This window comes from Porites lutea, chromosome 5 (genome assembly GCF_958299795.1).
Source record: "Porites lutea chromosome 5, jaPorLute2.1, whole genome shotgun sequence".
Classification (NCBI taxonomy): Eukaryota; Metazoa; Cnidaria; class Anthozoa; order Scleractinia; family Poritidae; genus Porites; species Porites lutea.
In genome coordinates this window covers 29365676-29379516 of record NC_133205.1, presented here as the reverse complement: position 1 = coordinate 29379516, position 13841 = coordinate 29365676, and the positions used below count along the sequence as shown (strand labels likewise).

Below are 13841 nucleotides of genomic sequence, written 5' to 3'. Positions count from 1 at the left end.
AACCTCAAATCGCTGTCCCAAAAAACCTAGGATTCAGTGTTTTGAAATATATTGTCGTAACGTTCTGCGGAAATAGCATTGAAGCGTCAGTAGCGTTTGCTTTCTAGGTTTCTAGGCTCGTCGCGGGCACATATTTTACTGGACTTACTCCCATAATGCACCGCGGGTTAAGAAACATGGGCCATGCACCATTCTTCACCGAAGTAACCTTAATTGAAACAGGTGTATAAAAAGCAAACATGCACTAAGTTAAATCGTGCAGGGCTTTCGTAATTAGTGTTTCTTAAACTTAATGGCAGTGAATTAAAATGCGAGCCACCTAAGAAATAAAAACTACAGTGCGCAAAATCCAGTTTCACCTTGGGTAGTTTTGCTGCTTTCCCATTGTTTTTTTGAATTATGGTGAAAACGTTGAAAATAATTCCTAAATGGGAAACATGTAGTTCCATTAAGGCAGTCAAAAACAAAACGGCACGTTTTCTTTTGCCAAAAGTTGTCAATTGTTAAAAATCGAAGATTGCAGTTCTTCAGACTACATTTCGGGGTGTTGATTTCGATAACTTTTTTTCGTTCTTTTTTTTCTTGTCCCACGCCCGTGACATGCTGATTAATTCAATTTTCACATAATTTTGTTTCACCGAGCTTAAAATTTACCATCTTTCATTCTTTCACCACACAGTACGACATCGAAATTGCTGATCCTCGCAGTATATGGCCTCGCTCTCCATAAGTTCTCCGTAGCTCAAATGGATAAAGCGCCCCCCCGGTGTTAAGGAGGTAGTAGGTTCGAATTCTGTCGGGGACTCAGATTTTTTCTTTGTCCCACGCTTGTGACATGCTGATTAATTCATTTTCACATCTCATCTCTTGTTAGCTTTTTTATTCCTTTTAATTAAGATAATTTAGTTAATGTTTAGATCTATAATTTAATTTTTGTAACGTAATACGCAATTCAGTTTTCGAACTGCTATGTATTTATCAATTAATAAACTTCAAACTTCAAACAATGCCTTTATTACAAAATTGTCTTCCAGTTTTATGATAACCATTTTAGAGTGGTTTTCGTTTCAGTGTCGTAAAACCAAAACCAAAGTAATTACTCTGGCCAATCACATAGGACACAGACAATACATTGAACCAATCAAAACTCGAAGTAATTACATGTGGCTGACGCAAAGCGCGGGAAAATGCATGCGAGCGCGTCACAATTGGCTTTGGTTTTACTTCTGATTGGATGAAAAGGTGGCGCGAATCTTTTAAGCCAATCGCATCGTGTAGAAAGTGCAAAACCAATTACTTTTCGACACTCAAATGAAAACCGCTCTAACAGCAGAGTTTAAGTGCTTTTTCACTGTCTGAAATGTCTGTTATAGTGCAACCAGCTGTCATTTTCCACGGCTGGACTGATTTAATACCTCTAAACACATATGTTTGCTCGGCGGTTTTGGACAAATTAATTACTATAAATAGCCTGATGTACATCTAGCCGTTTTTGAAAACGAATCTAACAAAATTTGCAGCCATTTGAGAGAGCAGGGCCAAAATAGACTCGATTTTTGCCGTCTCCTGGGTCCAGTCCTTAATCCTCCCCAAAGAAAGACGGCCGCTCTTTTGCGGCGGCAGGGGGAGGGGGTGAGTGCGGACAGCGGCTGGTAATCGAGTCTAGGGCCAAAAGGCAGGTTTTGTGGCGCCCCATAAGGCAGAAAATCAAACTAGAAGAGGATTTTCGGGGAAGTTTTGTATTTTTTGGTGCGATTTCGTAAAGCCATCCATCCAGATATGTGAAAGGCAACTAAATAAGGCGAGATAATGTTCTTACTGTTAGAAAAGTTCAGAAACCTGGGAGAGCTCCCTAGGATACTAATCTTAGCGAACGAACTCCGGGAGCATTTTGTTTACCGTTTGCCATAAACATCATTTTGAATCTCTCTATTATTTTCATGGATTTTTAACGTATGGGGGTATAAAGAAACAAAGAATCAGATTTGTGCATTGCTATTAATGTGTGTATGACACCATTTTTTGACGTTTTTAATCTTAAATATGAGTAAAATATGCGTCCGAAACCTTACACTCGTCAAAAATCTGGAAAAACTTTTTTATTTTCGTCTTCAAAACAAGCAGATTTGCCTTTAAAAATGTTCGCCCCACTCTCGCGGCCAAATTGACACCCCCGCTCATCTTTGGAATCTTCATCAGTTTCTTCTCACGAAAAAATGGATTTGCTTCAAATTTGCTCAGCGCAAAAATGATGCAAATTTGTGCAAACTAGGGAATAAATCTGAGCAAAGGTGGTAAATGCCGAATTTGCATACCTATTTACATCCCCGTGTAAAAGGTATGCAAAATCGGCATTTACCACCTTTGCTCAGATTTATTCCCCAGTTTGCACAAATTTGCATCATATTTGCGCTGAGCAAATTTGAAGCAAATCCATTTTTTCGTCCAGTGAATTAAATATATATAACCTGGATATAACTAGCCTCTATATAACGATGTACTCGGTAAAAAGGAACGATTTTCTTTGCCCAAGTAATAGTAAAATAAATGAAACAAAACCTCGATATAACGAAACCTCCCTTCAGCAAAAAATTTTTGCCAGTCTCTTGAGGTTGGCCGTTCAATATTTCCACTGTACTTTCGTTTTTCAACAGTCATATAAATCGCTTGATTCCACAAACAAAAAGCAATAATCAGAATCGGAAGCAAGGCTGAGAATATCAATTAAAGTTACAAGAAATCCTCAGCCTTTCTTTGATCCTTTACTGAGTTGCCCCCTGGCTATGGGACAGTTTCTAAAGGGGAAAAAAGAGACACATTTTAAGAGTTCAGAATCGTTAATTTCCTCCTAAAGACCAAAATCAGTTAAAAAAAATTCCTGTTACATACGCTTTAAAAAGCTCGGTATAGTTTTCCTGTACTATACACCTTGAGTACTTGTGAGAAAATTCTCCGTGTCGCAACTTGCTTTAGTTTTCATGTAAATACTTGCTGTTTTCAAAAGCAAATTTTAGAAAAGGTCTTTTTCACATCCGTTTGAACTTAGCATAAAGTTGGGTGAGCTACTCAGGCTTCATAACGCCGCGAGTCTCAGAAACTAGAACCAAGCGAGGTTTCATAAATAACAGTCCGCTATGTCAAACATGAACCGGTCAGTGTTTGATTGCTTACATTCTCAAGGTTTAATGTGGGACGTACATGACACTACTTCTCCTTGGATTTTTACTGCTGTTTACTCTGTTCTCTCTCCCACTGCATTTCTTTTGAACCTATTAGTAATTATAACAATTACGAAGAGGAGAGAACTACAGAGACCTTCCAAAATCTTGTTAAGAAGTATGGCTGTTTCGGACCTTCTAGCAGGTGGTATTAGTATGCCTCTATCTGCTATAATTGGACTGTTACTTCCCCATCGAATACTGACTGAGCGGCAATTTTGTACGTTTGACTTGGTAATATTTTTGTTTTCATACATTCTGTATTTTTGCTCGTTTTTGCATTTGACAATGATCGCATGGGAGAGATACATTGCCATTCGAAAATGGATGGATTACAAAGTGATAGTGACCAAAGGCCGCTTGAAAATGTTGGCGTTGATAGCTTGGGTATTATCCATAGGAGGCGTATCTTCAGTCTTCATTTCAATGACGGTGGTAGGAGGGGATGGGTTTCTTTTAGCTGCAGAGATCTTGGACATAATTTCATCTATTTTGATACTTTGTTTGCTAATAGCCATTATATTTTTTTACGTCATGGTGTACCTTTCAGTTCGAAAACGTAAATTACTGTATTTATTCGAATAAGCGCCCTACCTCGAATTAGCGCCCACCTCGAATAAGCGCCCATGCTAAAGGCAGAAAAAGTTAATAAGCGCCCAGCTTCGAATAAGCGCCCACCACACCCCACTCCCTCCCACAATAACTCCAATAAGAGATAATAAGAGACCCTCCCGAAGACGGAGTTTTCTTCAGAGTATTTTACAGAAACCTTGCTTTGCTACGTCTTCACTTTTTGTTGGTACCATTTACTGTTTGGTTGCAAAATATTCTACTACACTTGCTGAGAATGGTAAGAATTTAATAAGCGCCCAGCCTTGAATAAACGCCCACCTCGAATAAGCGCCCACTCTCAAGGTCCAACAATTTAATAAGCGCCCAGGGCGGTTAATCGAATAAATACGGTAAGTCAAATTACGCAAGTCAGCGTGTTATTAAAAGCGAAACTGGAAAACAGAGTTGCTATGACGATGGCTTCGGTAACTGTCGCCCTGGTTATTTCCTTTATTCCAATGACGGTTGTCTTTATTTTGGGAGACTATTTCCAAGTCTTTCGTGGACTTTTGGCATGGCGGGTAGTCGAGACACTGGTGTACTTAAATTCACTAGCTAGTCCGTTAATTTACTGCTATAGAGACCGTCTCTTTAGGATCGCAGTGCTCGAGATTTTGAGGATCAGAAAACCAAAGGCAAAGCGGTTTCCCGTGGGTAATGCAGTGCGATCAATCCGACGACAAGGTTCGTCTGGTTCAGTGAAAGATGTCGTGCAGATCCGAAAAGTCGAAAACTCTGTCATTCTAACAAGATCAGCTTCTTGTGATTTAGCCACTGAGTTATCCTCAGGGCAAGGTCACCTACAGCTTTGTTCTCACAAAACACGATTGAAAAGAAGTGCGTCAGCTCCGTCTCTTAAAAAGGGTAGTTTCTGCTATGATTAATGTATATAATCGTAGCTACGTTTCGGACATTTTGATGACTTAACTACACTGGGTGAGATACAGGACTAATCATGGAAAGGAACAGTGAGAAATATGTAACGCAATCATGTGTATAATGGGAAATGGGAGCTCTGATGTACAGTTATACAAACATGCATAATGCATTATGGTCAAAAAATGTCTTTCTAAGGCTATGTTGATATGGAGGAAGTTGTCCCGGGTAGAAAGGTCACCCGCCTACCCGAGCTATCCTAGGCGAACCAACTTTTTATATATTTTCTTACAAAACGTGGCGAACTGTTTACATGTGAAGAAAAAAGTTGGCTCAGCAAGAAAGGACGACTTGTCTAGCCGCGTCATCATTTTGTGATGGTAGGGTTACCGTGCCATATCTGCCGTCAAGCATGCGCCATAATGTTGATGATGATGATGATGATGATGATGATATTAATAATTATAATTGACACCGTCACAATGAGAATAAATAAGTAAAGGATGGAACAGCGCGTGAAATAATGTTTTCGAGATAAATGCGTGAAATAATGACAAAAATTGTTCATTTCCCCAAAATTAAAAAAAAAAAACATGTTGCTCCTAACAATTTAAGATTAACTTTAACTTTTTATATCATGGCTGGAGAAGCAATTAGGTGAAGCTTTATTTACCATACTAAAATTACCCTCCAATTTTACAACGTTGTAATCGCCGTAATCGAGATCTCCCTTTTCTTGACGTTGATGGCTCTTGATGTGCCAGTACAAAATAAGAAACTAAGTGGAACCCCCGGTTAATACGGACAACAATGGGACGTGCCATACCCGTTCGTATTGTCCGGTTGTCCTTATATCAAACGGCTTTAGATAAAATGATATTTCAGTCGGGATCCCTGAACGAAACTGTCAGTTATATACGGGTGTCCGGAGAGAGGGTTTCCACTGTAGCTGTATGTTAGTTTCATCCATCAGAATTACTTTGGACGGTTTTTATCTTCTCGTTTTCAAATTTGAGAAGTTGTCAACGTCTGCCAAAAACTTCTTTCCCGGTCCTCTCCTACACAACTGTATTTGCCCCGCTCTCTTTCGCTCTGGGCAGCCATTCTGGGGGTGGTGGGGGGGGGGGGGGGGGGGGGCGAGTAGGAGAAAACCCTTGAAAGGAAGTTAGCAAGTCTGATTTAACCATTATAAGTTTTCCTCACGGGTTTTGCGGGGAATGTGGGGACTTTCCTGATGTGAAAATCACGTTTTTTTTTGCACTGAACCCGAGTAAAAAGATGTGGTTACAGGTAATCAATCTAGCCGTGGAAAGTGACAGCTGGTTGCACTATAATAGAAACTTCAGACAGAGAAAAAAGCACTTATTATAAACTGATGTTAAAATGGTTGTGATAAAACTGGAAGAAAAAATTGTAATTAAGGCAATGTACAGCGGCAAGTCCAGTCGTTCTTTTTTCATTAATACAGTAGAATTAGAAAATGTGTATTTAAAAAAACTGCCTTTAAAATGGGTGACTTTTTACAATAGAGCATTGCTGGAAGTTGACATTTGTCATTTCCTTAAAAGTGATTCTAGACTGTCTTCAATGAAGCTATCAGAATAAAAGGAAAAAGGATGAAAGGAACTGCATCATGTAGAACTAGTCCAAAAAGAATAAGTTCCAGGTAATTAATAAAAGATGAGGCTTTTTAGCATTGAAGGTGTACACTTCGATACACTTTACCCAACTCCAAAAAGGATAATTGAAGGGAGTTGACATGCTTAAAATTTAAACCCGGCCAATCAAAACAGGCGCAGATCGATCCACACCGGTTTCCCGGGGGGATACTCCCTTATAAGGGCTTAATGGGGACGTGCGGCCAGCCAGGGTATGTTTTTCGGGATTTTTGTCTTAAACAGGGTATCGAATTTATCATTTTTTGTCTTAATCAGGGTATCGATTTATCAATTTTTGTCTTAAAAAGGATAAATGTCTTAAACAGGGTATCAAAAATCGGAATTCTGTCTTAAACAGGGTAGGAAAATCAGCGATATTTGTCTTAAACAGGGTCAGGGTATGAGGGGCCGCGCCGCACGTCCCCACCCAGGGATATATCGAGTACCCCCCCCCCCGGACCGGTTTCCACCGTTTAACAAAAATCGGCGGACTTTTCATATTAAATATATTTTTAATAACATATAAAAAGCTTTGCAAGTTGCAACCTGACCAGTATCCTATACCTGTCTGAATGACTCAGAAACCTAGAAGCTTGCGCTTTCGCTGCTGGTTGAGAATATAGGTCAGAATTTAACCGAGATCCGTACCCGCTATACAAATAAACTAGGAGTTTCAATTTACTAGTAATTTAGTGCTGCACGTGCTTCTGATCTTGCATCCGACGTCCGCCATTGTTTAGACTGCGAACTTCACTCGATGTTCCTGTCGGAATTTATTCCTCATCTGCTGATAATCCAATGCTTGGAGTTTTTTGGCAATGGGATGATGTGGTGGCAGAAACATCTTCGCTTGTTTTCCGGGGAAAGGAACAGCTTTCAGCGCTTATAATTCTTGAAGTGTTTCCATCTTGGCGTAACGTAACAGCAGCAACGCGTATATTCACTCAAAGACTGAATGCTAACTGACTATGAAACGTGCTCTCTTATGCCTAGCCTACACAATAGGTGTACGTAAAGGCGTGGTAGATGAAAGACTGAATGTTGCGCAAATTAACATAGGACGCGAATTTGCATACGATTCTTTAAAAGTTCTTAACGGTTTTATTCACTTTATCGCAAACATGGCTAAAGAAGCAATTCTTGATACCAGCACTGATTTCTACGCTGTTCCCGCCGAAACGGAGTCCGCGATCCTGACCTTATGGAGTGCCATGTATACACATTCCAAGTCCCAGTTTACCCGGGATTTTAATTTAACCAAGGTGTTTTTTTTAATACTTCATTTGACAGAGCTCACGTTTCAGGATAGCTCAGATTACGAAATTGTTAAAGAAGGATTCAACATCGTCATGGCGAGTTTTATCTTTACAAGTTTAATGTCGATCGGATCATCGGATACTCAATCGAAGCTGAACAGTTTACCAAACACATTGGTGTTCTTTTCGTGCCTCTCCCATCCCGCGCCATCAGTCTCGCGCGTGGCCATTTGCGTGTCTCGCGTTTTGCTCGACGGACTACAGAAAAAAGAGAGACTGCTCGTAGTCTAGCCATTGTTGTGAGACTTTCAGTGCTCATAGCTTAGTGACCTGGCCAGTAAAATCCAACATGTCGGCAAGCTTCAAAACAGAGAACAAATTATGAACGCTGCTAAAACCGTTATACGAGATGCTGCTACTTTGATTATAGTAGCTCGAAACAGTAAACCTAACAGTCACTTCGACTACAGGATTTTGTTACTTAAAAGAGCTGACAAGAGTGCTTTTATGGTAGGTAAATGACATTGTATATCAGTTTAGTCGACAGCTTTGAAAATTTCCTGATTCAATAGCTTTATTTACTACTGTTTCTTGTTTTAACTTTAAAAATCAGCCTAGTATGTATGTATTCCCTGGTGGTTTGATTGAGAAACATGCTGACTTTTCAAATGACTGGATGGAACTGTTTAAGCAATCATTTGCCAAGTTTGGTACAGACTTTACTACTCTTGTTAATATACAAGGACCTCGCCCTCCTGTGCTAAAGAAGTCAACCACAGACATTCCAAGTGAAGTTGCCTTTCGAATATGTGCAATCAGAGAGACATTCGAAGAGTCTGGCGTCTTGTTACTGAAAAGCTTTTCTGATGTGCACCAGAGTAAAATAAGCAAGGACATTATTCAAAACTGGAAGAAAAGAGTGCACCAAGATCCCAACGAATTTTTAGTTTTGTGCAGGTATGCATGAATTTTAACAGTAAGTTTATAATATTTATCAAAACAGATCCACCATGGTAGTAAGATTTCCATACAGCCGTACTGTTTTCTGGAGCAAAAAAAAATTGTCCATAATTTCCAGGAATAGTCCTCCCCAGGGGGGTACTCCGGATTTCAAGTGACAGGGATGATTGAAGAGTTTCGGGTTTGAAATTTTGGATTTTGCAATTTTTTTGGGTGGCTTGATTTAAGTACGGATTTTTGGGGGTATTTAAAACTAATGTTTCTATTTTTTGTGTTATATCATTTTAATGCTCTCTAAAAATTTTTATGGCTAGGAAATTCAGCTTGGGATTTTTGGGGGTTAAATTTTGGTCCAAGGCTCTTTTTGAGTTTTGATTTTTTCCCCCATTCGATCATCCCTGTCACTTGAAATCTGGAATACCCCCCTGGGTAGTCCTTCTCACACCTTTAAAAGGCCAAAACATGTTTCTATAGAGCTGATCTTGGGGAGCAAGGGATGGCACAGTGGTGAGAGTGCTTGTCTCCCACCAATGTGGCCCAGGTTTAAATCCTGGCATGGATGCCTTTTGTGGGTTGAGTTTGTTTGTTCTCTCCTTTGCTCCAAAAGTTTTTCTCTGGGTACTCCAGTTTTCCCCTCTTCTCAAAAACCAATATTCCAAATTCCAATTTGACTAGGAATCAGGTAGACAAAGAACCACTTTATGGAAGTGTTACCTCCAAATCATTATTTATATATTTCTTATCTAATATTTACCGTGTATTTATTTATATCTGTGTGTCTCAAACCTGCTCATTTCTCTGTCCAGGTCATTGCAGTGTGTACCTGATGTGTGGTCTCTTGGTGAATGGTCTAACTGGCTGACACCTGTCCACCTACCCAGGCGATATGACACCATGTTTTATACTTGCTTTCTTGATAAAGAACCTCCTGTTCTTGTTGACGAGAAGGAGATGACTCATTCAGAGGTGCATTCATAAAGGTGATGTTACACGAAACGATTCGCAATGACGATTTTTAGCACCTCACAGCATTGCAATATTGTTGTGACATTGTTTAGTATGGTTCCAACATTGTTCCAACATTGCAACGCTGTGTTGCACTAAAAATTGTCGTTGCAAATCGTCCCGTGTAACGTCCACCTTAATAGGCCCTTTTGCAGCTAGCCATTCACATACAGTACAAAGGGACTGGGAAAATGTGTTCATTATATTGAGGGTTTGTTACATTGAAAACCTCAATTAAACAAATTTTTAAGAAAAATTTAGCAAAATGTTCATTATATCGAGGTATAGTTAATGATTTATTTCCAACGCCCAGCATTTCCGGCTCTGAACAATTTCTGTAATAAACATTTGTATACGAAGCTATTGTCTCAGTTCACAGCTGTACATCTAAATTTTATCCTCGTTGGTCTTGTTTCGCATTCATCATTAGCTATCTTTCGGTCACATGCTGACATTTATTCATTATATCAACTGAAGGTATATTTTTTGTTTGTGTTTCTGGATTGTGTTTGTCGTAGGGAGGGTTTCATTAAATCGATGTTCGTTATATTGAGGTTCTGTTCCATACATTTTATTGTAATTTTGGCTAAGCTGAAGAAAATTGTTCATTATACCCAGGACTTTGTTATATAGAGAATCATATGATTAAATCAAGGTTCCACTGTAGTACAAAATTGCCATGCTGGAAAGTAAGGGCTCACTGAGACAAGACAAACAAACAGCTCACATCCTTTATAATGGTAATTTCCTTTGTTTGTCCTTTCCTAATGTATCCCTTGCTCTCCAGTATAGCGGTTTTGCACTAGGTGAATGACTAGCAGCAAAGGGCCTATTGATTCAATTTATGAAGTGCATACCGTCAATGTAACCCCAGATTTTTGTTATTTTTGGATTTTTCAGTCAAATACAGAATAATACCGGTAATCAAGAAAATGATTTGGGATGAGGATTTGCTGGATTGCAAGATTTTCACAGGGTTTTCATGTTTCCGAAAAAATGCTCTTAAATATATGTTGTAGTTAATTTTTTATCTTGGTAATTTCTATGTTTATTTTGTTTCAACTTCATTAGCATATAATACCATACCCAAAAACAAAACAAAAAGGAAAATTACCTGAAATAAAAGTTAACTACAACATATACACACCTAAATGGTTACAGTAATCCATTTGCAATCTACACTGTAAATACCCACTGGATTTGACCGTGTCGTCTACACTGTATTTTCATTTTAGTGGTTGACACCAGAAGATGGAGCTTCAAAATTCATTGCAAGAAAAATTAAGATTGGAATGCCTCAGATGTATAATATATTACAGTTTTGCAGGTAATTCAAGCATCTGTTTTAGTGTCTATGTTGACTTTACATGTATTTGGATGTCTCTTTCAATAGGGATTTGATAGTACATATACTTTGCTGTCATTATTTGAAATTTTTTTAATTATTTAATTTTGAATTCTTGCTTTTACCTTTGTACATGAGTTCAACTAATGCTAATGGTATTATAATTATAATTATTATTATTATTATTATTGTTATTTATTATATAGACACGAGTGTTTTGCTGGAAAATATACCACTTGTAAAATTCATAAAAACTACATCCGGGACCCGAGTGGTTTATTTTCCATAATCTCACATGTCAGTTTATAGATGTCGTAATTTTGGTAATTTGCCTCTATTATTTTATTGATGTCATTTTGTCTATGTAATAAAAAGAACATTACACGGCGGCTTGAAGATATGAATTTTATTTTGTCGTGGCAAAAACAATATTTTACTCACTCACTGCGCTCGTTCATAAAATATTGTTTTGCCACTCGAAAATAAAATTCATATCTTCGCGCCACCGTGTAATATCCTCTATGTAATTTACGTTAATGTGCAAACTTGAATAAACTGGAACACTTATTCAGTGCAATGTACGTCTCTAACTCTCTATTGTGAGATCATGATACAATGCAATGCAATGCTTTTTGTGCATATTGATGTTCAGTCATTTACTGTACAGATTTCCAAAATGGTCAGAATTTCAGTCATTTCAAGATAGACGTGCATCTCTAGGATGTGAACAATGGCTCACTATCCTCTTGCAATGTGCTGACGGAATGCTGGTGAGTTTAACACCTCTAAGGAGGCATTTCTTTGGGAGAACTGAAGATATGATTCTTAATAATATAATTTCAGATTCTTCCCTGCTAGCAGAGTCTCTTCGATTCGCAGGGTATTCAGATTCACCTAAGTAATTAGTGTGATAGTCGTGTGTGAGGAAATGGCTGGAACGAAGTCAGTATTAAGTTTTGACAGGCAGACCGCTTTCGGGCTTTTGGATCCATACCCAATGATAAGTGAAGATAAAAGCTTAATAATATATCCACTTAGAGTCTGAATTTCTTAGTCAGGAATACAAGATGGTATTGCAGTCATGCAGTAAAAAATGATCCAAAAAAACGCACGGGTGCTGGGGAGAGAGAGAGAGAGATTAGTGCTGTCTATTTTTTTCCTGCTTCTGTCCCCTAACCCTTGCCTTAGTTTCACTTGCCGTGTTTTTTTTTCACAACTTCCCTACTATCTTGTAGTAGAGTATTTATTTTGTTTAATTTATTATTTATTTATGTTATTATTATTTTATTTAAATAAAATACTAGGAGAAAGTCAGTTGTTGTAGAATGGTGAGCGGTACTGTTGAGGTGCACTAAATCACATGGCATCTTGCCTTGTAGATTATTAAGTTATTTTAATAGTTGTGCTCGAAATCACTTAAACTGGACCAAAAAGAAGTAGCTGGCCAATGTATCAGCGAAATAGCCTGTTCCGGGCTCCAAGACAGTAAGGTGCAGGGCTTGTGAAAACTGGTGCGAAAAATGTCGCGTGGAGGCTGGATGCTTTACTAGATCACGTGCGTCTTATTTTTCCTTTACTTGTTTTCTTAACGCTTCTATCTGAGAGCCTGTGCGAAAAGATGTTTTGTCTCTTTTCGTACTCGTAGCCGAATCTAATTGTATCTTTCAGGTCGTATTTCCACAAGACGATCTTTATCCATCACTGTATGACAGAGTATCGAATGATCTCTCTAACAGCGATACAGGACAAGTGTCAATTCTGCAGTCACAAGAGACAGTTGCTGAATATAGAGCCAAGGCAAAAGACTTAAATCGAATTGTTATTCGTTCTGGTCATCCAGTTGAAATACTGATTAATGTTACACTTTCTCATGGACAATGTTCACCAGTGCCTGATCTACTCAGAATTCAAAAACTTGCCAAAGACTTACAACCGCAATCTACTCTATAAACTCTTTGACTTCTTTGATCATCATAAGTGTAGAGATTTGACCCCAACTCTGGGGATTTGACTTTTGGTAACTTCTCTCTTGAGTTTATGGTGCTTTTATATTTTGTTCATTCAGTAACATAGAGAGTTCCTTTGCCCAACTCGAATTTTGAATAGCGAAGAACAACGTAGATTGGCTTTCGAACAAGCTAGGCCTGCCAGCAGATTACCCCTTTTCCTACCCAAAGTCGCAAATATGCAGTGATCGGTTGTCTCGCCAACACGTCGTTTCACTAACGTTCCGTACCTCGTTCTTTAAGCCACTGATTATATTTAGGTTAAGGCAGTTAGGGAGCTGAGCTAACACATTAAGAAATGACGAAAGACGTTGGCGGACAGGAGTTTGGCTATTAAAACGACTTGTAAACGGAACGAAACCATAGATTCCGTAACCGTGAACATAAAGGATTTGTATGGGAATTGAGATCATAGATTCAAGAAAATAAATAATCGCTGGAATTTTCAATAAAAAACACTTGACCTCAATTACTTGGTTTGTTCTTGCTTGCTGTGTGGTTATTTTCCCGATTCGGAGATAAGGCCAGGCCACGTGGTAGACTGTCAGGCCCCGCGAGTTGAGCAGAGGTTTCTTTCTTGCATGGCTTTTAGCGTTACGAAGTTTTTCGCGTTACTTGTCAGTCGCGTAGTTGGTTTGTCTTGTACACTCCAGGAGCGTATAAAACCATGCATCTACGTGACTGACAAGCAACGCGAACGACTTCGTAAACTTCTGCTCGCAGGGTAGGTAGAAGATTGTATATTTTAGTATTATTGCAAGTAAATTTTAAAATTTATTTTGCCTTTATTTAGTGGGAACGATGTGGTTAATGACTCCTGAAGTAGTAAGTTGCCATTAATGAAGTTTGAATTCTTATCGAGTATTGTGTTCCTAAATGTCTATGATTATTCGTATTGCCATCGT

The 13841-nt window shown here is 38.6% G+C and overlaps 2 protein-coding genes across 2 annotated transcripts; both read left to right on the top strand.

Moving 5' to 3' along the window:
* The first annotated feature begins 3134 nt into the window (after positions 1–3134).
* Positions 3135–4714, top strand: LOC140938195 (uncharacterized). The gene is made up of 2 exons (XM_073387714.1): positions 3135–3667; positions 4186–4714. The coding sequence occupies exons 1-2, from the start codon at positions 3135–3137 to the stop codon at positions 4712–4714; spliced, it is 1062 nt and encodes a 353-aa protein (XP_073243815.1).
* A 3243-nt stretch (positions 4715–7957) lies between these two features.
* LOC140937209 (acyl-coenzyme A diphosphatase NUDT19-like) lies at positions 7958–13215 on the top strand. The gene is made up of 6 exons (XM_073386745.1): positions 7958–8130; positions 8234–8577; positions 9387–9546; positions 10821–10912; positions 11598–11700; positions 12599–13215. Exons 1-6 carry the CDS (start codon positions 8002–8004, stop codon positions 12878–12880), a joined length of 1110 nt encoding a protein of 369 aa, XP_073242846.1. The 5' UTR covers positions 7958–8001; the 3' UTR covers positions 12881–13215.
* Positions 13216–13841: the final 626 nt, after the last annotated feature.

Bases quoted from the DNA above. Each gene is read 5' to 3' on its own strand.
- LOC140938195 (XM_073387714.1), top strand. From the start codon at position 3,135: ATGTCAAACATGAACCGGTCAGTGTTTGATTGCTTACATTCTCAAGGT. The intron at 3,668-4,185 runs GTTTCTTTTAGC...AAATACGGTAAG, and splicing joins ACGGTGGTAGGAGGGGATGG to TCAAATTACGCAAGTCAGCG.
- LOC140937209 (XM_073386745.1), top strand. From the start codon at position 8,002: ATGAACGCTGCTAAAACCGTTATACGAGATGCTGCTACTTTGATTATA. The intron at 10,913-11,597 runs GTAATTCAAGCA...TTTACTGTACAG, and splicing joins AATATATTACAGTTTTGCAG to ATTTCCAAAATGGTCAGAAT. The intron at 11,701-12,598 runs GTGAGTTTAACA...TGTATCTTTCAG, and splicing joins AATGTGCTGACGGAATGCTG to GTCGTATTTCCACAAGACGA.